Source organism: Gavia stellata, chromosome 3 (genome assembly GCF_030936135.1).
Source record: "Gavia stellata isolate bGavSte3 chromosome 3, bGavSte3.hap2, whole genome shotgun sequence".
In the NCBI taxonomy this organism is placed as follows: domain Eukaryota; kingdom Metazoa; phylum Chordata; class Aves; order Gaviiformes; family Gaviidae; genus Gavia; species Gavia stellata.
This window is the reverse complement of record NC_082596.1, coordinates 54,348,308-54,373,756: the sequence shown is the minus strand read 5'-3', so window position 1 is coordinate 54,373,756 and position 25,449 is coordinate 54,348,308. Positions and strand designations below refer to the sequence as shown.

General features: G+C 36.3%; 1 protein-coding gene across 1 annotated transcript in view; it reads left to right on the top strand.

Moving 5' to 3' along the window:
• The window catches only part of LPIN2 (lipin 2), a 43,663-nt gene extending 19,165 nt beyond the window's left edge, over window positions 1–24,498 (top strand). Inside the window, exons 4-20 of the mRNA XM_059815336.1 lie at window positions 2,960–3,258; window positions 7,270–7,377; window positions 11,570–11,693; window positions 12,344–12,665; window positions 12,907–13,006; window positions 14,166–14,353; window positions 15,514–15,607; window positions 16,008–16,077; window positions 16,182–16,271; window positions 16,994–17,076; window positions 18,454–18,598; window positions 19,322–19,470; window positions 19,941–20,027; window positions 21,816–21,968; window positions 22,914–23,028; window positions 23,748–23,851; window positions 24,158–24,498. Coding sequence (XP_059671319.1) covers window positions 2,960–3,258; window positions 7,270–7,377; window positions 11,570–11,693; window positions 12,344–12,665; window positions 12,907–13,006; window positions 14,166–14,353; window positions 15,514–15,607; window positions 16,008–16,077; window positions 16,182–16,271; window positions 16,994–17,076; window positions 18,454–18,598; window positions 19,322–19,470; window positions 19,941–20,027; window positions 21,816–21,968; window positions 22,914–23,028; window positions 23,748–23,851; window positions 24,158–24,302 — 2,376 coding nt within the window. The 3' untranslated portion in view covers window positions 24,303–24,498. The remainder of the gene's footprint in view (window positions 1–2,959; window positions 3,259–7,269; window positions 7,378–11,569; window positions 11,694–12,343; window positions 12,666–12,906; window positions 13,007–14,165; window positions 14,354–15,513; window positions 15,608–16,007; window positions 16,078–16,181; window positions 16,272–16,993; window positions 17,077–18,453; window positions 18,599–19,321; window positions 19,471–19,940; window positions 20,028–21,815; window positions 21,969–22,913; window positions 23,029–23,747; window positions 23,852–24,157) is intronic.
• The last annotated feature ends 951 nt before the right edge of the window (window positions 24,499–25,449 follow it).

Genomic DNA, 25,449 nt, shown 5'->3' with positions numbered 1-25,449 from the left:
CAGGAATAATAGTTCATTTTTAGTCTGATTTCCTAAGGATATGGGACCTATGTAATCACAGTATTTGTGAGTCCTAAGCTTTGTTTTTGATCACTTTTCAATCTGTTGGCTTTTTTCGGCAAGGCAGAAGGAAAGAAGTTCTAAATACAAAGTTCCAAAAGGTTTAATGAAAATAGTCAGTTAGAGCAGAGAGAAGAAAATTTTGTCTCACTGAAGTGAAAGATGAAATGTTAATTTCTTGTTCCTATTAGGAATCAGAGTCTTTCAAGGAAATGAGCTTGATCTACTTCTTAGTTTAGGGCGCTACTTGTTTACTGTTACTCCGAGGGATCGGAGGAAACTCTCATTTTGAAAGGAGTTAAATATAATTTAAAGTGGAAATAAGCATTAGGACCCTAAATGATAACTTGGGGTAGGGATTCATAACACTTAAGAGAAAGGAAGGCTGGGTTCTGTTTTAGCATACACCACAATTAAAATCAAAACCGAAAGCAGTTTTTTATAGATGTAGGCTGTGTCAGCAATTGATGGGAACTCATCAGTCTTAAGACTTTCAGAAAGCAAGGGTGATAACCACTACCTTTGTCCCCAGTACAATGTTTTAAAGAAGCTATTGCACTTGATTAGTGTACTTTAATTCATAAGAGTGCCTTATCTGTATAATGTGTTCTGGAAAGCTGGTAGTTTGTGCTGAAACTATAGATTGAGTTAGCTACAAAGCAGAGGACTGAGTTCGTTTTAGTGCTTTTAGACATTTTTTTTCTCTCAGTATTTCTGCTATTGATCAATGTGTCTTTGTGGTCGCTTGAAGCTATGCTTAAGGTATAAATGATAAAGCTGTCATTGAGTTCTTGAAGCATTCAGAAAGGTTCTTCCAAGTGGTCAGTCTTTGCTGTCTTCACATCTCAGCATTCAAAAGTAACACCACATGCCTCAATTCATGTAAGTCAGGACTGCTATAATGTAACTTTCAGGCATCATGTTTCAGCCAGTTTTCTTTTAACTTTTCCTCTTTTTTTTTCTTTAAATTTTGTCTTGTTATTCTGGATTATTTATTACTAATTGTATAGGACATTCACTTTATTTTAGGTGCTAACATTTTATGTGGAGGTTTTTCACAATGCAAAATCTGTGTGTCATTAGTGCTGTATAAGGCTGTATTTTTTTGTTCTCCTTTCTCCACTTCTCTCTACTTTACAACCAGTGGAACAAAACTTGGTCTGTACCTCTTAACTCAATAGAAAATTTGAATTTAATATTAAATAATAGCGGTTCAGACTTTGAACATATCAAAAGTAGTGTCAGTCCTCTGGCTGTTTTTGATCACAGTGTAGTTCCTGACTAATCTTCTGCATAAGAGTCTTGTAAGATAACAGACATCTTGTAATTAGTTCTATTCTTACCATGAAATTGAGCTCCATAACTTTTTCTCTTCCTCCTCGCTATGCAAATTCCATTCTCTGCTATTTTTGTTCCACTTTGTCCCTTCACAGTGTGTTTCTTTCAGTCTAGGTGTCAATATCTTTAAGTTTCTTGTTACAATGTAAATAAACACCAGGCAGTCCATTGGTAAAGCTTTTACTTCATTTAGATTGTTCCTTCAAAGGGCAGTGAGTTGTAATTAATTGAGGGTTGTTTGTTTGTTGGTTTTAAGGTGAGTAAATTATAGTGGAGATTTTCTTTTTGAAAGATATTTTACATAAATAGTGTCTGACATGGATGACAAGACTGAATGCACTTTCACCAATTTTGTGAGTAACACTGAACTGGGAGGAAAGGTAGGCGGGCCAGAAAAAGAGCCACCACATAGAGCCAACTTGGCAGGCTGGGAGACTAGACCAACAAGATTCACACAGGGTTTAACCAAGATACATGTGAAGTCTTGCATCTGGGTTGGAAGAATCCCACACAGCAGTACAGGCTGGGGTCTGACATCCACAAAATGCAGCTCTGCTGTAAAGACTGTCAGTGTGCCCTGGTAGCAGTGAAGGCAAGCGTGTCCTAGGCTGCATCAGCAGGAGTACAGCCAGCAGATGGAGGGATGTGGGATTGTCCCACTCAACCTAGTACTTGTTAGGCCAAACCTGGAACACAGTTCTGGTCTACCAAGTCCTGGTGTTCCCCAGTTCAGCAGAGACATGGAAATTTGGAGGTAGTCCAGTGGAGAGCCACCAAGATGATCAGGGGTTTGGAGAAGTTGACATAGGAAGACAGATGGCTGGAACTGGCTGTGTTCAGCCTAGAAAGGAGAAGGCTTGGGGGATTTAACCACAGTCTTGCAATACCTACAAGGGAGTTATAGAGCAGGCGGAGGCATTCTCTTCACAAGGATGTCTGTGATAAGACAAGGGGCAAAGGGCACAAGGGGGAAATTCCATCTGGATATAAGAAAAGTCCTTCACTGTGAGAACAATATAACACAGGAATAGGTTGCCTAGAGAAGTGGTAGACTCTCCCTCACTGGAAATACTCAACATTTGGCTTGACAGGGCCCTGGATAACATAACCTAAGGCCTACTTTCAGCAGAAGATTGGACCAGATGATTTCCAGAGGCCCCTTCCAACCTACATCTTTCTATGAATCTGTTTCAAAATAAATAGACAGCAGTGGATTTAATTAGCCTGTTTTTATTAACACATTTACTAAGCTTGGATAGAACTGGTGTGCTCAAGTGCAGTTAGTTTCAAAAACTTTCCACTGACTGGGTATTTGTTTTGCTAGCGAAATGAACTGTATATGTCTGAAACTGTAAGAATACTGACATCCATTTTTCTGAACTTTTAGTAATCCCTCTAGTGAACCTGGTTCCTTTCTGGATATCAGCCTCGTACCATTGGGCTATTTTATGGTTTCGTGTCTAAATATAGATGCAAGGATTAATCTGTAGCCAACAACTATCCTGTATGCACAAAACAAGTAAAAAAATTAGTCTGTTCTTTATTTTCCTTTTTTGCTTAGGAAAAAGTTCCTGCATATTTGGCAACATCTCCAATACCCACTGAAGACCAGTTTTTTAAAGATACTGACAATCATTTGAAATCAGGTGAAAATGAGAGAACATGTGCAAACTCAGAAATTCCACACTCTGTGGAAACAGAGACTGTATTCACCCCAGGTTCTGTGAAAAAGAAAAAACGAAGAAGAAAGAAATACAAACAAGATAGCAGGAGGGAAGATCAGATCTCTTCTACTGGGATGGAAGAGATTTTTGAAATGGAAATAAGCTCAGATGATGAAAAAAATGTTCAAGCCCTAAGGTAAACTAACAAATACTTGCTGACTGCTTTCACTGTTATCACTGAACATTTAAAAGGCTTTTACCTTTCTTATATGCAAGTAATGCATAAGTTGCAATGGGCTCTGGGTAGGCTTTTCCTCAAACAAACAAAACTCCAAACCATTATCTTCCACATCTTCACAGAGTCCTTCAAGTTTGGCCATTTTGTTATGAACATGAAATCCAATTAAGCCTATTCTGGTAAAGAAGTGTTGTCATGATCTGTGTGACTGAGAAAAAGTTTCAGTGTAATCTCTCTGATGAGGCAGAGTGGTCTTTTAGTGTGTTTCATAACCTCTATATAAACTGCAGTGTGGAATCCCTGAATTTGACTTCTCTGTGACTTGAAATTTACTTTGGTAACTGAAAACTACAGAAATGAATGCTCCTTCACATTAGTAAAGAGAATTCTTTTACATCTGTGTAATCATAAAGGGGGAAAAAGAAATCAGTCCTGTATTTTGAAGTGGATAAACTATTAGTAAAGTGGAGCTTGCAGTAAAGTGGTAGCACATACTAATAAGCTGAAGGAGCTTATATGAGTAATAGGAAAAAATACAGTAATAGAAGAAAGCTATCAAGCATATAAATGCGTAAAATCCTGTAAAGGTCTACTCAACTTCTGTGGAAGTTTCTTAGGCTGCTTAACAAAAGAAGTGGACTTAGTTTTTAGACAAAGCTAGCTGCTTTATTGGACAGCATTACTGTTAAATGTAGTACTGTCTGAATAAATTCAAGATCTAGTCTGGGAATTGGAAGAATGTTTTGGTGTAAGAGAATAAAGTATAACGGAAAAAACTCCTTCACTGGGTCTTCAAGGGAGTCTCAAATTTAATAAGTACCAGTCAATAAGGTTAGCGCAACAGAAAAACGTGAATATAACTGGTATCACACCTATGACCAATAAAACACCACAAACAAAATTTGGAGTTTAAAGTGTTTTCTAGAATGTCTGTGACTTTCTTAGTTCATTTGCTGTATTTTTTCATTGTCATATTTATGTCAAGGAATTGTCATTTAGTTATTCACTGCTCTGTTTAAGTCTGGGAATTGGCATTTTGTTTGGTCTGAGATTTTTTCATTTTTTCCTTTTTTCCAGTTTAAGAAAAGCAAGATCTTTGTTCAGTCTTCAGTGTGAGAGTATTAAAACAACAATAACTTGTCATAGTGAAACTATCAAAGATAAAAAGAATCATCAAGTACAGGAAGAAAGAAAATATAACCTATGAATTTTTTATTCTTTATTTAATAAATTATTACAAATGTTTGAAGAATTTAGGAATGTTATGCCAATAATGGCTGTTTTCATCCAGTGTTTAGAATTCAAATTGCTATTCTAGCAATTATCTTAATTTGACTAGAGATTAATAAAAAAATTGTGCGTTTGACTGAAATGTCAAATGTTTAGTCATTGCTGAGCAGACCATGGTGTTCCCGTAAAGGTTACTCTGGTTTTATTTTTCGCACCCTTTAAAATGCATTTTTGATTTTTCATTCTATTTGTAAACCACTTTTTTTTATCTATCTATCTATATCTAAACAGAAACAGCAGTAGAAATGCATTCTCAGTCAGAGAAGAGTGTTACCATGTAAAAGGAAGAAGATTTTGTAAAAGAATGCTGTTTTCTTGTGAATAGCAAGTAAATGCAGGACTGGAAAAATACGTTGTAGTAATGGAAGCCCAGAGACAGTAGGTTCGTGGCTATGTATCTGTTAGTAGAGTTCATATACAGTCATTCATTGAGCTATCAAGGCAGGAAATAAAATGCCTTGCAATAGGCATATGCTGTTTTCTTCCCAGCTAAAGATACAGCTGTGGAAAAGAAGTTCATAAGCTTTCTTTTCACATCCTGTGGGGATATAGGGTGATATCAGCAAGTTTGTTTGGGTTTGGGGTTTGGTGTTGGGTTTTTTTTGAGTTATAGATGTGTGGCTCTGGGGGGAAAAAAAAAAAAGAAAAATAAACTATTTATTGTTAGACATAGCTTCAGATTTCAAATTGAAACTGAGAAAGGAAAAGGGAGGCTGATGTTCCAACAGGAAGGTCAAAAATTCAGCCACAGGTACCTACCAGTATGTAATGTCTTATCTAGTTCTATTCTTATAAAGTGGAAAGCAAGCTGTTTCCTGTTCCTTGGGAAAATCCATTTCCAAGTGTTTATGCAATTTTTTTAAAAATATGTCCTTTGTCTTTTCTAGCTATGATTTAAATATGTTAGTAGTGCTTGACTTACCTAAAATAATACCAGGAGGACTGAGATACAGTGTGTACACTCAGAAATAGAGGGCATTATTTCTCCGGTGATAAGGGTGTTAAAGAGATAAAGTAATTATCTGTCTCTAAAATCTTATATATTTATTTAGACCATGTATAAAATGGATAAGGATGAGAAGAAGCAGTAGCACTGTTCATAAATGTTGCAAAATAAATAGCTTAGAATTGATAGTGCAACTCGCAGTTTTAAGTTGATGCATACTGATTCTGCCCCCCCCCCCCTTATTTTCAATAAACTTTGACTACATTTGGATTTTTAACCTTCAAATTTATCCACTTATGGATGAAATTTGATTTTTTTGATGCTTCATATGAACTCATTTGGTCACTAAATCCCAGTGAATAAAACCTGTCCAGTACCACTTGTGCGTCATCTTGCCCCCTCTGAAGTCATAAGATTAAGGACCTCTTTGTAATAATTTTTTTGTGTTTACTTTAATTGTTCAATAATACCTTTTTCTTCTTTTGGAGATACTTAGCACTGGATACAGACAAAGGTAGTATGAAACATATTTCTATCACAGTTAGCTTGGTTTATGAATACAAAGGATGTACAGTCTCTGTGGCTCTCATCTCAAGTCAAGCTGTCATCATCAAGTTTCATAAGAATAATACTACTGAATAAAAAGTGGAGCTATTAAGACATTTTTAGGGTTCAGTATTTAGCATGGTCTAGACTGTCTTCCAAATGAAGGACTTGTGCAAATGAGGTAGATCACTGTAACTGTTTAGGGTCTAATGGGCTGTATTGAGTACGTGTGCAAATTCTAAATATTTATGTATTTTAATAGATAATGTTAAAAACTTCATCCATAAGAAAATTAGCATTAGCATTCCAGAATTTGTCCAGTGCAACTGTGCTGCTAATGGAAGAAAAAGACTACTTTTTTTTTTTTCTTTTATAACAATGGCTTAAAATAATTTGTATTGCATTTTACACTCCAATTCCAGGCTTATCTTCCTTGTATTCTATACACTGTGTAGCCATGATGCCCTTGATCTAACGTCAAAACAAGTTAGTTGTATCCTGAGAATAGCTATTTATTCAAATAAATTCAGAAAGCTGTAGAAAGATCTGAAGTACTTATGACGGAATTATTTTAAAAGGACTTCTGTGTAAAATACAAGGCATGCCTGCTCAATGGGTCTTACTGTTGGTTGGTGGGTTTATGGTTATAGATACTGAGTAAACTTCCAAGTGCAAAACAAACCCCACGGTTCAGAAAAGTACAGTACTTTTTTGTAAACTCTTGGGTAAATTGTGACGCTAGTACCTGCCCCTGTGTTCTTACTGGTTTTAATTTGTGAAATGTGCAGTCATAAAGTGCATTGTCAGAACTACCTTTTCTATTTAACTTTTTCAGTGATTCTAAGGTTTACATAGTAAAGGTTATGTGTAAATCTTTATGTTCATCTGTTGCGTTTTGGTAATATTAGCTGGCTGTATAGAGTGATACCATTTACACTATTGTGACTTCAGTATTAACCTACTATGTGTCAAGAGTAGTAGATTTGTAAACTTGCAATATTTTCAAGTATTAATAATAGACAGTTTATACATTTTAAGTTATATAAAGGTGTGTTTCAAACAATTCTTTAAGCTATACACTACTTTCTTTTTATCTTGGATTTTTAATAACATATAAGTAACTTTTATAACTGAATTAGTAATGCACATTTCTTATAGCTGACTTAATGTCTCATGTATCTCCACAGAGGATCATCAAATTCATCACCGAAAGGTGAAGAACAAAAAGAATCTTTGATTTATCACTCAAAGGATCATTACCCTTTATCTGATGGAGACTGGTCCCCTCTGGAGAAGTAAGTCATTTTGTAATGCCATCATACGTATCATGAGCAATAATTATTAAAAAAATTAATGTACTTTTTTATTCATTTTTCCTCTGATCTGTAAAACTATCAAACATGCCTAACTGTGATATCGAATGCAGCATTTGATACTTACTTGGAACTTTGGGAACTTTCGCCTCTACTTGTATTTATTAAACAAAATCTGTCTTTTTTTTTTTCCTCCCCTCAAATGAAAAAAAACCCCAAACAACTTTCTTATTAAAATTCAGTATTAAAGAAAGCAAATACAGTTAATAAGATTTCCTTAGGTTGAGAAGGGTATGGAAAACAAATATGTTCCCTATGATTCGCCCTAGTGTAAGCAACACTTGATATGCCATAAAGCTAGTGTTGAGTGTGTAAGTTAGAATTTGCCAGGTGAAATAATGCACATTACTCAAGGTAAAGCTAGGTCCTAAACTTGAATCATATTCCGCTTCAGAACAGAGAATTTGCTAGTTACTGGAATACTAACCCAGAGATACCAGAAACAGTATCAGTTTATTGTGGATTCTTACAAATGACATAATACACTTCACCAGTCAGTTTTCAGTTACGGTGACTAGAACACTTCTGTTTATATATTCAAGCTCTTCCGTTTCTGATGTTCATGCTGTTATATTCCTCTTGCATTCAGTTTCTAGATTTTTCAAGGCTCACCCTTTGGATTTCACCACTCTAACATCAATCTCTATTGGCATAAGAAAGCATTCTGTCCATATGTGGTAGTACTTGAGGTAAATTTTGTACTTTTCCTGAATGAACATTGGGCATAGGGAAGGGCATATATATAGCACACTGAGCAGTATCTTTATTCATCTTAACTCTTTGGTGAGTGTCTAGGTTTACTGCTTTTAAGTCTGACTGAGGACTCTACCTCGTAGCAGATACATTCACCGTGTCAGTGAGGATTATGGGTCAGCCTTGTGTGATATCCATTGTTGCATGTTAGCTGCTCAGTGTACAGGTGCCTGTTCTTCTGTGTCAATAGATGGTAGTGCAGAAGAGAAGAGATTAAGCTTCAGAAGATAGTTTTTGAAGTGCATATAATCTCTCTGCTTCAGGTGTTTCCAGGGCTGTGGCCTCAGTAGAGCCTGAATGTACCACACCATACTTGGTGCCTGCTAATTCCCCCAGCACATAGCTTGTTAATGAACAGAAGCAGTTGGACAGGAAATCCCATTATTGTGCCTTTTTATGTTTTGGGCTGACAGCCACATCTTCAATTGTATTTAATGAGATGTAGTCTTCAAATGTTCACCAAAGGTTTGTGGTTTATGAATGAAAAACAGTCACAGTGTTTGACCCTGAGGATTGACATGGTGTTGTATGGATTATATCGCCTAGCTAATTGTAGCATAGAGTCCTTCATCAAGGTAGGCTGATACTCCTTTTCAGTTTACGTTAGCTAGAGTTTTATAGTCTAGGAGGTTCTATCTGGGAGACATGATTCATCCCTTTCAGTGCTGTCTCCTCTCTTCTTCATTACATATTTAGGGATAGTCTGCTCTGATAACTTGTCTGTGCATCATGTGAGATACCTAGTGTGTTTATGTTTTGTTTGGGGGGTTTTTTGTTTGTTTTTTTCTTTTCAAACAAGAAGCTATCTAGTACAGGTTGTAGTGTAACAGAGAAATTGGCAATTTTCCTTTCCCTCTGGGGGGGGGGGCTGTGTTTGTGTGTTAGGTGGGGGATTCTCTCTCTAGAAGAAGAGAAATTTTGCATGAAATTATTTCTCCTAAGCCACCAAAGAAAGATTCTATAGTGTAGGCATTGCACAGTGAAAGAGAAATGGGAGGTTTTAATAATCTCCCTTTTTGGAGATCTGGAAAAGCTAACTGTCTTTTAGTTGAGGTTGGTTGTCCTGCTCTTCAGAACCCTTGCAGGGAACTAAGGGAAGGTAATAGCCTAAGTCTTTTCAATGAGGACACTTCTGTTTGTCCTATTTGCTATAATAAAATGAAAAAGCATAACCATTAACTACATGATACCTGATATCATCAATGTTCTTCCTGCTTTAACAAGCAATGTTAGCATGACTAGATCACTATTACAAGCATGGGCCTTTTGACTAAAGACTTCTCCCTGAGAATGGTAATGGAAAACTTATGCTTTGGGGGAGGTGGAACAGACTTAGATTCTCAAAGCCCTGAAATAGTCAGTCTTTTGCACATACTGCTGAATAGTAAGAATTAGGCTTAGAAACAGGTTAATATGTCTGCATGGCTTCCAGTTGACTTGTGAAATAAGTGGAACAAATTATTTGGCACGTGGGGAAAATGAGTTCATATTTTTCCTGAAAACAAATATGTACATGTATTTTCATCAATGTGTTGCTTTAAATAAGCTCTTCTAACAGTACAAAAATGTAATTTCTGTAGGAAATTGTTAAAGGTGCACTGAGGGGGGGGGGGGCGGATCTCTAAATGGTTTCGTTTTTATCTCCCTGGGTGATGAAGGCTGGAAGTTGACAGTGAGGTGATGAATCATCACTGTAAACCTGTTTAAATGTCCTGCTATCTTGGATTTTATGGTGTCCCTCAGAGTAATATGAGGGGTTCTTACTGTCTGGATTGTGATCTGATCTGTGTACTGTCTATTTTTACAGTCTGAATTGTCATCAGTTTTGTCCTGTATGGTATTGCAAAACCCTGGCTCCACAAACCTCCAGGAAGTTTCAGATGTGGTACTGCATTAGATAACTAATTCTTGCAGGAATTTTGTAAGGGAAAAAAAAATAATCCATAAATTAAATACCTGCAGGGTGTACTGTAAAATTTTCAGTATTAAATCATAGAACAGCCCAGGTTGGAAGGGACCTTGAAAGATCATCTGTTCCAAACTTTCATGGATAATGGAGACTAGATGAGATTATCTAGCACCCTGTCCAGTCACAAATTGAAAACCTCCTGTGATGGGGACCATGTCCCTGGGAAGGTTGTTCCAGTGAATGATTATTCTTACTACAAAAAATTTCTGTCTTATATCAAGATGAAACCTCTCCTGGTGCAACAAGTGTGAAGTCCTGCACCTGGGATGGCATAACCAAAGAGCCCAGTACAGGCTTGGGTCTGTGTGGCTGGGGAGTAGCCTTGCTCAAAGGGATCTGGGGGTCCTGGTGGGACACCAAGCTCAACATGAGTCAGCAACAAAGGCAAATCGGATTCTGGGCTGCATCTGCAGGGGCATTACTAGCAGAATTGGAGACGTAATCATCCCACTCTACTCAGCACTGGTCAGGTTGTACCTAGAGTGCTGTGTCCAGTTCTGGTCCCCACAATTCAAATTCAAATATTGAGGTTTATATATGTATATTTTAAAAAAACTCCACCAAAATACGCTATGAATATCAAAGTGTAAAAAAAGCAGCATTTCTATAATATGCAATATAATTGCCCTGTTCAAGAAAGGATAGACTTGGACCTGTCCCAACACTAAATGCTGCTTCAAAACAGCCTCTTGTGTTTCATTCCTCCCTAAGATCATAAAGAGCAAAATGAAATCACACTTTTTTGTAGAGTGAGTTCTTCTGGCTTAAAAGTAGTCTTGGCTAAAGTAAATTTCAGGCATCTGTTTCTGATGTATGGATAATAACCACTGCAGGAAAAATAGGATGGAACTTTAAAAGGTCAGGTAGTCCAAACACATCTGAAAGAAGTTTTCAAGTAATCTCCCTTCCCTCTCCTAAGTTATCTTGTTAATGTTGTTTTCCCCGCATTGGGAATTGGTGGTGTTTCGTGCATTTGTGAGTTAGGTTTGCAGAACTTTTATTACTCAAGTCTTGGCATAGCAAGCTTAAATGCTATATTTTAACAGAGGAAAGGAACTTAAAGCTAATTTCTGTCTTACTTTTAGATAAACTTTCTTGGTTTGTTCTGTTTTGCTTGAAAAATGGAACATGGGCTGAGGGGAGAGCTATACCAACACTGCAGATATAGTGGAGCAATCTGTTTAGGGTGATCGCTGTGTAAGTCCTTTTAATGTGATTTTGGTTTTAACCTAATTTCTCACTGTCTGAAAACCCTGCTGGGCTTCTTGCCATGTTGCCGAATAATTGAAGCTCTGTTAAGCTGTAGAAAACTCTACCAACAGTAGCTGCACAACAAATGCATTTTAAACACTGTAGCTTTCCTTTTTTTTTTTGTTCTTGTTGATTTGCTAGCCCTTTCTCTGAGCCAGTCTGCCCTAAAAGTGATTCAGAACTAGAAGTTAAACCTGCTGAGAGCTTGCTCAGATCTGAATCTCACATGGAATGGACATGGGGAGGATTCCCAGAATCAACCAAGGTAAAGTTATTTATTGTCTCTAACTTTGTGAACTGAGTTTTGGCATATCTAACACTGTGTCCTAAGGGAGGATTGGAAATCTGCTGCTGTTCTCAGAATAATGCAGCTGAAATAGGAAAGTAACACCCCCTTGTGGCTGGCTGATAGTCGAGTTTGTTGAGTTCAAAAGCAGGTCAGCAAAGTAATTCCAGAAAACCTAGCAGTAAAAATCTGAAATTTTTGAATTTTTAGTTAGAAACTGAAGAAAGCCACTTTAGAAACTAATTTACTTTATTTTAGGCTAAATTCTAGTTCATTCCAGAGATATTGTAGCCTTGATACAGTAAATTTGGTTTCTAACAGGACAGCTGGTGACAGAAGCCCTGGTAGGTCCACATTTATGCTTTTTTTTCTTGCCATGGTTTGGTCAAGTCAGTACTTCTTCCATGCCAGTTTCTTTACTGAACTTGTAAATAAACAAGTATGAAGCTTCTGTTGCAGGGAACTTTGCTAATAAGGTGGGACACATTTTATGTTGCTAAAATACATGTTTAAATTCTTAGCTGGTTTACTTGTGACCAGGACTTGTACCATGAGTACAAGTTTAATGTTTAGACCAGAATAAAACAAACATGTGAAGTGAAAGGATTGACTAGTGTTTTGTTTTTCAGATAAGCAAGAAAGAGAAACTGGAACATCCCAGAACAGCGACCATTACTCCATCAGAGAAGACTCATTTTAGGGTCATCCTCAGCTCTGATGAAGTTGAAGATGATGATGATGTGAAAGATTCTGTCTGTACAATACTGAAACCTGAGCCAAGAACTCATCCTCTGCTTAAGCAGATGGATGTTAAAGATTCTCTTGCTTCTGCGATTGTAGAACCACAAGATCCGTTGCCATTAGATGCTGATCATCATTCCAGACTGTTGGTGGACCCTTTACCAGAAACAAAGCCAACAGCAAAAATTGACTCTCCTTCAAAAAAGAAAGGTATATAATAAAGCTGTTGATTCTTTCCTTCAATGTGTTCTACCAAATTTGAAGCCATAGTGAAAAAAGTATAAATGTGCCTTTTCAATTTTTGCTATTTAAAGTCTTACCTGACTAAAACTATAATTAAACTCTTGGATTTGTAAATGCTACAAGTAAGTCTGAATCTTCCACAATTACATTTATATTTAACGTGTCTGGATAGCTTCATCTTAGTAATGTTAATTGTTCAAATTAACAGGGGTTCACAAGCGAAGTCATCATCAGGGGCCTGACGATATTTACTTGGAGGACCTAAAGGCTTTGGAACCTGAAGTTGCAGCACTCTACTTTCCCAAAAGGTAATTTTGAATTAAGGTTCTATGGATTTAGGGTTATGTTGCAGTTGCACTGTGTGAGTTATTACATGTATGATTTAGGTGTTTATGCATCAGTTCTGATAAAAAGAATTGGACTTTAGGTTTCTAGGCTTTTGTGGAGTAATCAATACTGATCTCACTGAAAATCTGTTTCTGATTTGACAAGAAACACAACGAAAGATCACGTGGGAGGTCATTACTGAGAGTTTTTGTCTTTGTGGAATCTGTATGTTCTGCAAATACAGAGGGGGTGTAAGTTTAACCTGCACATTCCTTTTGCACCAGTACTCTATTTTGCCATATTGCTAGTTCTAGATAAGCACATTATCAGTTTATTTTCGCATGCCCTGTACATCCCTTCCAACTTTTTTTTTAATATCAAAAAAAGACCAACAAAAAAAATCCCACAAGATTGTCACGCAAGGCAGCTCAGTCTCAAGATGCACTCATTTGTGGGGAGTGTTTTATGAAATCAAAACATTTTATACTCCTAAAATGCTCTCCAAAACAATAACTGTCTAGGAAGACCTTTGTAAAAATACAACTTAATAAGGAAGAAGCGTGTATTGGTTTATGTTAAAACTAAAATTGTAAACTTTTCAGTACTTACTGATTATATTACTTGAGATCAAACTAATAACTCTAACCTTAGATGACAATGCAATATTTTTTTGTTTAAAAGACCACCTTTCTTTTCTATTGTACTTTTTCCAAACACATGGTGTTCTAAACACATCAACCAATGTCCTTTTTCCTTTTATTCTTATTCTATAGCTTTCTGGTAAAGATTGAGGAGCATAGTATTGTTCTGCAAAAATAGAATGTAGAGGATCTTTTCCTCATTTAAATCCAATTTTGTTGCAGGCAAGAGAAATGTAATTGTTTCCCAATTTAGGTGAATATTAGGAGAACTGGAAACTGTCAATCTGCCAGTATTATGAAGGGTTGGGGGAGTGTGTTTGTGTTTGTTTTTTGTTTGTTTGGTTTTAAATTTATGTTGTAAAATGATGTAGTAATTTAAAGAAATGCAACAGAAAGGTGATTTTTTTTGAGTAATCATGTAGTGTGTTCTGTAACCTAAAATCTATACATTTTTTTGCAAGTGAAATACTTACGGAAAACGTGGACTTCTTTCTTGTAGTGATTCTGATCCAGGCTTCAGGCAGTGGACAGAGTCAGATACCCTTTCCGGTTCTCAGTCTCCTCAGTCAGTAGGAAGTGCTGCTGCCGATAGTGGTACAGAGTGCATGTCTGATTCTGCTATGGACTTGCCTGATGTTACACTTTCGCTTTGTGGAGGTCTCAGTGAAAATGGAGAGATTTCTAAAGGTATGTGAAAGACTAAAACTTAAACAGTAATAAAGCTCAGGCAGTTAATCAAATAAAGCAGCTTGAATGCTCTGATTTCCTCCTTCATTTTCTAAAATTGTCAAGCATTTGCGAAGCAAAGATAGCAAAATTTAACCTCAAATTAATCAAGAGCACTTGATGTCTTGAGAAGCTTTCTGTCTCCTTTTTTGCACTACATATTGCATATCTGACCAACCACTCTTGTTTCTGGCTGCAGTTACTTGCTTAGTCCTATATAAATCTTCACAATTCATATTCTTTCCAATTGCCTGACAATTTTTTTCTTTTTTAGTTGTTTGGGTTTTTTAAGTGATTAAAAATCATTCACTATTGTGTTGGACTATGTTTTCTCCTGCTCTACTTTTCCTATCTTAAACATTTGTTAACCTTTAGATTTTTAGAAGCTGATTCTTTTCTCTTAATGCTCTGGTTAATTTTAATATTGAAGTTTATGCATTTTTGAGGGACATTCTAGGAGCACATAATCTTCATGAACATGTACTGCAATGTTTTTAGTGTTAATTTTTTAATGGTCATCCAGTCTCTAATGCATCAAGCAAAATTTAAATACTTACTACTAAAGGCTCAGAACAGCTCTCTTGGTAATGTGGTAGCAATACTGGATTTAATTTGAAAATTTGAAAAAATTATGTCTTGCTTGCAGGGGTCTTACACTAAATCATGAATTTCTGCAAACTTGTATAGTCACTAGTCATGAAAATGCAATTAGTAGTCAGTGATTAAACAAACCTGAAAAGATGACAGCATCCTTCCCCCTCCCCTTTTAGTGTAGTATGTAGGCCCCTTACCTGCCATAATTTTTAAAGAAAACTTGCTTAGACAAGTATGGCTCTCTTTTTCCAGCCTGTGAACTGAATTAGTTTCTACCTCCTCCTTATCCTCACTCTAATTTCTTAATTCTCATTACTGTGACTGTTGAAGTGGTATGAGGCTTTCCCTGTTACTGAGGAGGCAGTCACAAGACTGTTGACAGGTAGGCCACATTAGTATATCTTGAGTGATGTTGCAAGATCAGCAAAGACTCTGAAATGACAGAAAGCATTTTCCTAGATACAAACTGATCAGACATCTTGGGATTTTATATTATTATTTTTAATTAAAATCTGCTTCTGTTGCAGAAAAATTCATGGAACATATTATTACTTATCATGAATTTGCTGAAAACCCTGGACTCATAGACAATCCTAATTTGGTAATAAGGATTTATAACAGGTAAATTCTCTATATCATGTAATTAGGTCATAGACGATCTCATTTAAAAATCTACCCTTTAAAGTGAGTGCATTTCTCAGCTTCCATTGCAATTTGTGTTTTTTGATGGATCTGTTTCTCAGTTTCAAAGAGAATGATTTTGAACTGAAGATTTGCATTAAATTTAGCTTTAACTGAAGTGAGATTTTTTCAGCAATTACCACGGATGTTAAATTGTATATATTAAAATAACTCTGCTTGCATTGTATATATTAAAATAACTCTGCTTGCAGAAAACTTTAATGTTAGTTGTTGGCAGCAAATACATATTTTCATCAACAAAAGAGCAGTTTGCACACTGGTATTTATTGACTTCTAGTCAGGTTTTGTAATACCTTATCAAAAACATGTTTTAAAACAGGTATTATAACTGGGCGTTGGCTGCTCCAATGATTCTGAGTTTGCAGGTGTTTCAGAAGAGTTTGCCTAAGGTAAATAGATACACGTATACTTTTTTTGAAGATTTTGTATGTAGTAACACATGATTATCTCTATTGTTTTTCTATAAAAATGAAAATCATGCCTAATTTTTCAGGCTACTGTTGAGTCTTGGGTCAAAGAAAAGATGCCAAAGAAGTCTGGAAGGTGGTGGTTCTGGCGCAAGAGAGAAAGCATGACTAAACAGGTAACTGAGAGCTGTTTTGATTTTTATTTTTTTTTCCTTTCCTTAGCTGTTAAAAGATGGGAAAAATTTAATTTGTCAGAAGCGCTACAGAACGCTGCTCATGTAGCTCTGTGTCACTGATTGCCAGCTGAGGGTTACTCAGTGTTGTTGTTACATCTTTATTTGTTGTTACTAGTTGCTTCAGCAAAATTTATTGTATTCAGCTGTTGCTCAATATTCTTAAAATTCTTTCTTCTAAGCCATAAGCAGTTGTCAGAGTTACTCTTCAGCCACTGCAATATGTTTTAGGAATGTATACACAAATAAATAAATAGGTGCTGTGCTGCATAATAGATGTTATGCTGAGACACCCCATTGTAGACTAAATTAAGCTTTTTAAACCTTGAGTATGTGCCTTAAATTTACTTCCCCCCAAAAAAAGTGAATTTTATAAGCTTAGAGGTTGACAGCTCATTTAATGCAAAATTTGTCATGTTAAACTAGCAGTTCTCAACTTCTGACATGCAGAGTTTTGTTTCCTGAAATAATAAAAAGCTTTAATGGTCATTTCTTCATAAGCATCCTTTTGTTAAATAATTTACAAAATGAGCGATTCTGAGACTTAATACAGTTTGTGTACTATATTAATAGCTGTTTGCTTAAGTGTGAACTATGAATTCACTTGGATCAGTTTAAAATGCTTAAAATGTCAATATATGTTTTTTATTATCATGTTGCTTTAGATACCAGAAGCAAAAGAGGGGAAAACTGAGACACAAAGAGCAAATGACCTGCCAGCAACTATAAAAGAGCAAGTTAATAGTAGGTGTGTTCCTGTTTGAAGACTATTTCGTGGACTGAATAGTGTCTTTTTTTCTCTTCTCCCTCCCCTCTCTCTCTTCTCCCTCCCCTCTCTCTCTTCTCCCTCCCCTCTCTCTCTTCTCCCTCCCCTCTCTCTCTTCTCCCTCCCCTCTCTCTCTTCTCCCTCCCCTCTCTCTCTTCTCCCTCCCCTCTCTCTCTTCTCCCTCCCCTCTCTCTCTTCTCCCTCCCCTCTCTCTCTTCTCCCTCCCCTCTCTCTCTTCTCCCTCCCCTCTCTCTCTTCTCCCTCCCCTCTCTCTCTTCTCCCTCCCCTCTCTCTCTTCTCCCTCCCCTCTCTCTCTTCTCCCTCCCCAAGAATTGAGTAGAAATTTACTGTGGGAAGAAACATTTTCCTCTAAGCTACTGAAGAGGATCCAGATGTGTTTAGCAAACAATTCAGCAAAATAATGTGGCAGCAAACATTGTAGGAGCTACAAATACACTACAATTATTTCCTAAATCCAATTGTGTTTACTTCTTAAATTGTAACATAACTGACAGAACAACAAAGACATATATGGTAACCTTTAACAATATGGTAGTATTGTTTCTGAGATATTGTTTGTGGTTTTTTTTTTTGTAAAAGCCTAATATTGTATGAATAATTTAAACCATATGCAATTTTTTGTAACATTAAATAACTGAAACAATAAAAAAGTATTAATTCCAGTGCACAAGTTGCCCAAGATTGTGGTTGAAAATTAGTGGTATTTAGCACAAAACTGTCCTAGTCTAGGTGATTTATCATGCATATTCATATTCTCCTATGATTTTACAAAGATACTTGTAAGTGTTGTTGGTGTCTTAAAGATTGAAAAAACTAAGTATATTGTGATTGAATACTTCAGAGAAATTAAGTACTGCTTTTAATCTTGAAATCTCTAATTAGCAGAAAAATAAGTCTGTGAATAACCTTAAAAGGTGAGCTATTCCACTAACTTGTCACCCACAGTTTAAATTATGTAGTAACTGTGTCAACTTTTTAAAAAAACAAAACACTGTTACTCATTCAGTATCCCTTTTCATCTGCAGTTTACCTAATTAATCAACAAAGTATTAGTGACCACTTACACTATGTCTTTACTAAACCCATCATGCGTGGAGCCAGCTAGTAATAGTAGTGTTTAGAGCTCCACCAATACTAGCATGCATTGTAAGTCTTACTTGCTTATTGGCATATGCTAGCTTTATCTGGGCATTCACTAGACCATGGACTTTGTTAATCTGTGCTATCAGGCTAATAGCAAATCCTCAACATAAGCAGAAATTACTCTTCCGTAAGAATCTTACACCATTAAGGAGGATTTTCTGTAGCTTACGTTTATTCTGGTTGATGTCATGTTAGACCTCCAGAAGATGATTCTTCTAGTGATGAAGCATCACAGGAATTGAAGGAATCCCTGAAAATAGATTCTGCCTCAGTAGAGCATCCAACCCATGGGAACATTACAGCTTATAAGAAGTCACTTAGACTGTCTTCGGACCAAATAGTAAGTGGTATGCCTTTCTTGTATGTAGAATGATTCATAATTCCACTCTGATTCAAAGAGTTGGACTTTTTCCACTTTTTAGAAGCAACATATAAGTACACTTCATAAAGTAAAAAATTATCTTCAGGTTACCTTTCTAGCAGTAGAAAAAAGGAATGGGGAAATTTAAAATTTAAAAAGAAATTTAAAGTATTTTCCTGTGCTAGTGTGGGCAGCTGCAGGGAATTTTGGTTATTTTTTTCTGTTGTGTTTTTAAGAATCTGTGTTTGGATTAAAAAATAATAATTTCTTACAAAGTTCTATAATCAAACTTCTGTATTAAGATGTTGCCAAAAAAGTGACATTGTTGGCTTCTGCAGTTTGGATATCCTGGGATCTGAACAGTCTAATAAGGTACATGTAAATTGGTATGCAGTTTATTCATTGCAGTCTAACTTACAAGTTAGTTGTGCTACTGTCTAAAGGTATGATCTTCATCGGGGAAGAATTTTGAGGAAAGCATCCACTAAGCAGATATAGGAGCTATGGACAAATATATGTACCCAGACTACAAAACGGACGTTGCCAGCAAAACTGTGCCAGTGTTAAACCATGGGTGTCTATTTTGATTAACTCATCAAAAAGTCAAAGAAGAGTATATGAGCCATTTTCTGTAGCTCACTATTCTAAAAATTTTATAGTGAGGGCAACTTATATTTTCAATTATTTTGATTTATTCTAAAGGCAAAGCTGAAGCTCAGAGATGGCCCTAATGATGTTGTATTTAGTATTACAACCCAGTATCAAGGGACTTGCCGTTGTGCAGGAACAATATATCTCTGGAACTGGAATGATAAAATCATCATATCAGACATTGATGGAACAATAACAAAGTAAGTATCATTGTTTTTTTTCCCTTGATTTTTTTTTTTAATCTTGCTTTATTGATCCTATCCTGCTTTTCAAAATAAGATAAACTTGATTTAAGAAGACTATTAAAGAATGTTCATTAACAGTCATAAAAAAACTTGCTGCTTTGGTTTTAATTTGTACTTGCATTTACAGCAAACTAGAAAATGTCTTTTAAAAGAATAATGCAAAGGTGATAATGTTTACCATGTGACTATTGCCCTTTCAGTTAGACTTCTCCAGGTTTAGCAGCCATAGGTTAACTTGGAAACTGACTTGTGCTGTATGGCCCTGCTAATTGCTCGGTCTGGAGTAGTTACTAATTCTCTTGAAATGGTTAGGACCTTCTGCAGAGATATTTATAATGAGTATTTACAGAAATTGTATATGCATTAGTGGTTGTCGTTACAACACTCATATACTTAGTATCAGCTATCTCTGATTTTGCTTTTAGGTCTGATGCTTTAGGACAGATCCTCCCTCAGCTTGGCAAGGACTGGACTCATCAGGGCATTGCAAAACTTTATCATTCCATAAATGAGTGAGTATGTAATCTATGAAGCAATTAGGGTTTTCTGGATTTTGGGAATTAATAGGCGGGTAATTGGGTTGTTGTTAATAATTATGCAGTTTATACAATTTGTTGGTCTAAATGTTGGTAAGTGAGCTACTTCTGTCATTCACAAACAAAACTAAGTTCTTTCCCCAGATCTATACTTTTACAGGAATAGAAGCCACCAGTTTTACTATTTCCCTTCTCAAATGTTTGATTCTGCATTTTAGTTCTTAAAAGCTGTGTATAATATTGTTGTGACTACAAAAGAGAACCGTAATAGCAATAATTTCTCAAAACAGTCATGCCTATGTCTGTTTCCAACTCAGGTTGATCGCAAAGCCTATTACAAACATGGTATAGTGTAAATTCAAACCTAAATTGTGTCCTTCCAATGCATAAATATTTTGTGGTTTAATGTGTTTGCTACCAAACTCAAGTGAATGCTCCTTAGGATAGATTTCATGTTCTGAAACAAGCCTAATTAACAACTTGACACTGCCACAAAGGGAAGGTTGGTGGCCTGGCTCAAGTTTTCCATCACTTCGCGCTTCTGACATATGCCGATATGCAGTTCAGTAAAACAGTAGAAAAGTAATTCAACAAAACAGCAATTTCCCCTTCCCCTCTCTGGGTTACTCAGCTTGAATGTGCTCACCTTGTGATCTGCAAGAACCTGCAGAGGCAGCCCATGTGCTTTCCCTCTTGCAGCAGTGGTGAGGGGTTTGCTTAGTTCAAAAGTGTTGAGAACCACACCCTTGTAAATGTACTGTTCATCTAAGAGGTATATAGCCTTATAATATTTATGTCCAGTAACTTAGGGCAGAATAAACCTACATATTTCCTTCCCTTTCAGATTTGGTCCTTTTGTTTAGCAAACTTTTTTTCAAAAATATAGTGATGTCAGAAATAATACTTGCTACTGAGGAGGATCATAGGATGATCAACGGTTAAACACTTCATAATCCACTGAAAGTAATCAACTTTTGTCTTTGTTCTTAAGTTTAGTAGTCTTTCTTTCCCCAAAAATATTTGGGGTCTTAGAATCTATTGTTGACCTTTGTTCTTGTGGCCTTCGTTCTGTGGCTAAATTTCATCTGTGGCCCCTTGCAGTCCGTGGGAGATAACCTGAACTTTTTTTTGTATTCAGTGCGTATCAGAAGAGTAGTTTTGGAATTATTTGCCAAATTGAATCAAGTCTTTGAAAATGCACACAAACAGTCTAGCCTTTTGTGCGTGCAGTAACTGTGTACAAATCTGTATAACAGATGAACTTACAAAGTCTGCAGGAAAAAATTAGGGCCTTGATGAATACCTCTTGTTATCAGTCCTTCACTCTGCGCTGCGAATTCTGCCAACAAGCTGAAAAAAATCCAACAACCAAGACAGGAGATCTGGCATCCAATATTATGTAGTGCAGATAATTGAAATAATTTTTATCCTACAGCTGGGCTGAAAGAAGCTGGATTAAACCAATGTGGCACTTATTTAAACATGATCTAGTCCATCCAGCTGTGTCATGTCAGTATTGCTATCCCTGTTCTTTTTGCACTTCCTGTTTCTCAGTTTTGATTGAGTCATGTATTTAAACTATTATATGCCTTGTAGATTTTTTTTTTTTACCAGTGGAACAGTCTTTTCCTATGTGTTTGTGCAGCGCACTGCAATGAGTCAATATCTAAACTGATGCCTCTGGACATTGCTGTAAGCGTATACATATGTTGGCAAAGAAAGTCTTCAGCAGGAATATGAACTAAGTTGATAATTTTTTTCTAGAAATGGCTACAAGTTTCTGTACTGTTCTGCCCGTGCCATTGGGATGGCAGATATGACCAGAGGATACCTACACTGGGTGAATGACAAAGGAACAATTCTCCCCAGGGGCCCTCTCATGTTGTCCCCCAGCAGTTTGTTTTCTGCTTTTCATAGGTAAGCATGTAGGATTTCATACATCCATTCCCTCTCCATCTCAGAAGAAGAAGCAGATTAAAAAGATTTGGCATGCTAACGATTACAGCTGTAACCAAACGTTCCACTCTGTGCTAGATCTGCTACTGAGACTTTGATGTCCCTCTAGTGATCATTTATAAGCTGTATCATTCACAGAGGAGCTCATTTTCCCTTTTCTTCATTCCTCTAGTCCATGATTGATTACTATTAGGTTCTGTTTATACCGGTACAATTTTGTCTTTTTCAAGTACAGCTGCAAGGATTGTAGTGCAGTGCTACTATGCAAGACAAAGGGAAAAGAAAAAAGGCTGGGGAACATAGACTATTATACTAAATGGTCTTGCGATACTGGGAGTGCTCCATGTATGACTACTTAAAAAGCAATGTGGAGTTTAGCTGTGGTTCAATGCACTTGATCTTTTGAACCAGCCATTGTCTGCCTGTTCTTGATGGTAAGAGCTAACAGCGGAAAAGTTTTCTTGTTTTTGCTTGGTTTTTAGTAAAAACAACTTATTCATGGCTAGCAATGACAGCAACTTCCATTAAGGTCACTAACAGGCCTTAGCACTCTTCTGTCAGAGGCAGGAGTTGTAATGAACTTATGTGTACTTGATTTGGTCTTCTGATTCAGATGGTCATCTACAATAAAAGCGGTTCACAAACTGCGTTCACAACTGGTAATTTCATCCCATTTACTTAGCCTAGGCATAGGTTGTTCACCTATTTTTTTAACTATGGATGCTGGTAAACAAAGACTTTTATTGTCTCTTGTATCGTTCTTGGAAAACTACTGACCAATGTCTATATACCTACCAAAGCTAGCAACAGGAAGCAATGAGAATATAAATATCAGATAAATGCGTGAAGGAGGATACCCTCTATCAAATCATGATTTAGAATTTGACTGTTGAAATTTTGTTTTAGGGAAGTAATAGAAAAGAAGCCTGAAAAGTTCAAAATCGAATGTTTGAATGATATCAAGAATTTGTTTGCTCCCAGTAAACAGCCTTTCTATGCTGCTTTTGGAAACAGGCCCAATGTAAGTCTGCCCCTTTCTAATTGAAGGGTTAAAATGCATGAAATACTTGGGAAGCAAAGGAAATAGGCTTTTCTTTTTGTGTCTGTTTGCATTTGAATAAGGAAATGGGACACTGGTGCTGTTATGGGTTTGGTCAGGAAAAACCACATACAAGGTACCTTAAATAAGAGCTACTAGAACTGCTAGAATATAAGAAAGGTTATAAAGATGTGTTAATATTATCAGGATTTTATTAAATCTGTTCCACTTTTGCATATTCTTTTTCAGCATTTTTGACAGCTTTATAACCTAAGGGTATTAATTCAGTGCTCCTGAGTCTTGAAACCTTTATCCTATCGTACAGTTCCTGTATTTTCTCTGCAGATCAATGCTATTGTAATTGAGCTAGAGAGAGGGAGGGGGTATTCTAAGAGGAATATTGTCACAAGGAATGGTATTGTGTGGTATAGATTTTGTGCGTGTTTGTGGTCCCAGGCTTGGGAACAGGAATTAAGGGGTGGGGATGGGGTGAATGTTGTGTTATGGTGTGTGTATGTTTTTGGGTTAGTTTTTTTTTGTTTGGCTTGGTTTTTGGCTTTTGTTTAGGGGGCTCTTTCTTCAGGGGCAGTTTTACTATACTCTTTTTGGATCAGCTTTTCTCATTCCTTTAAGAAATTTTTTGTTATATCACATTCAATAAGGAATGTTGAAGCATATGCTTTTGTTCATGCTTTTTGCAGGATGTATATGCTTACATGCAAGTGGGAGTTCCAGACTGCAGAATATTTACTGTGAATCCAAAGGGTGAACTGATCCAAGAACGGACTAAGGGAAACAAATCTTCGTAAGATTATTTTTGTTATTTCAGCTAAAGAAAATATTTCGGAATGAGATTACAAAATAATCTCCTATTGCATACGACACATGAAATGTAAAAATCTTATTTGCCAGAGACTTGCAGCTTTGGACACTTAACTGAAACTTTTCAAAAAGAAAAGTAAACTGGCGAAATAAAATTGAAAATTGCTTCTGCAGTAGTGATGCCTTATTTAACTATAGCTTTCTGGTCTAGACTTCTAAAGCTCCTTTTTGGCTACAGTTGAACAGTGACTAGACTGTAAATAATGGTCTTTCTTCTTTTTAAATATAGGTATTACAGACTAAGTGAGCTTGTGGAACATGTGTTCCCATTGCTTAATAAAGAACAGAGTTCTGCATTTCCGTGCCCAGAATTCAGCTCCTTTTGCTATTGGAGAGAGCCTCTTCCTGACCTTAACATGGATGACCTGGCCTGAAAAGTACTTCTCACCTAGAGATGGAATTTCATATTCAGCTACTCAACTTCAGTTTAAATGTGAAGAACTTTCTTAATGAAGATGCTAATTTATATACTGGTACCGTAAGTCTTACTAAAGAAATCACTTTAACTCCGTTGGTTTAAAACAAAGAAAATGCAAAGCTACTGTCTATGTTTTTTGTGTGAGGTTTGGTTTTTTGTTTGTTTGTTTCTTTATTGCCTGTCTTTTATATACCTGTTCTAAGGCACTTCAGATTGGCCTGTCATTGATGGTCATGGTACCCAAGTGCTTCAGGGCAAATAAATGCTGAGGTAAACTATGACTTGGCATTTTCATCAATACAGACCTTACTGTAAACATAGATTTTTTTTTTTTTCATATTAGTCTTAATAGTATATTTTCTAAAATGAAGCCAAAAAGTGTATGGAAACTGCCAAATAGAATGTCTGACCTATTAATAAGAAACGTGGTCTAACGTTCAGATGAGCAATTAGGCCGTTTTTGAAAGGAGCCAGAACCTAAGACCAGCGTGCTCTTTCTCAGCTAAAATACAGAAAATATGTAGACATTACTAGCCTGACAGACTCTGAAGACATAAAATTCCTCTTTAAATGTAAATATGCCTTTTATCACATATACAAGACTGTGCTTGTACAATTCATGCTCAAACTAACTCTGCTTATTACATTTTTTACATGTAATGCTTTAAACTATTTCATGAGCTTGTTAAAATGAAAGTTGTCTTCAGCTGCTTGTATGGCTTTTGTTGTTTTCAGGCTGCACTATGTCATGTTAAATTTCCATCAAGAAAAATCTTGAATGTTTCTGTAAAAGTTGGGGAGCTGGCATTTTTCTTTCCTTTTTCAACACAGAGATGATGCATATGTGTGCGTATGCTGTGTAGGCCAGTAAAACGTGTGTACAGATTATATTCAGGGAATTGTAATACTAAAAAAATTATGTATTTAATTTTTTAATTGTCTACTGCAAGTCTTTCCAGAATTCTATATTGCAGGTTTTCAGTAGCTGGAAGGAAATGCAGCTCAGTAGTGAGATTCCAGGTATGAGAACGGTTAAATGCTGCAGAGCAGAATAAAACCTTTTCTTTTCTTTTTTTTTTTTCTCTCCTTTTTTTTAAGTTTTG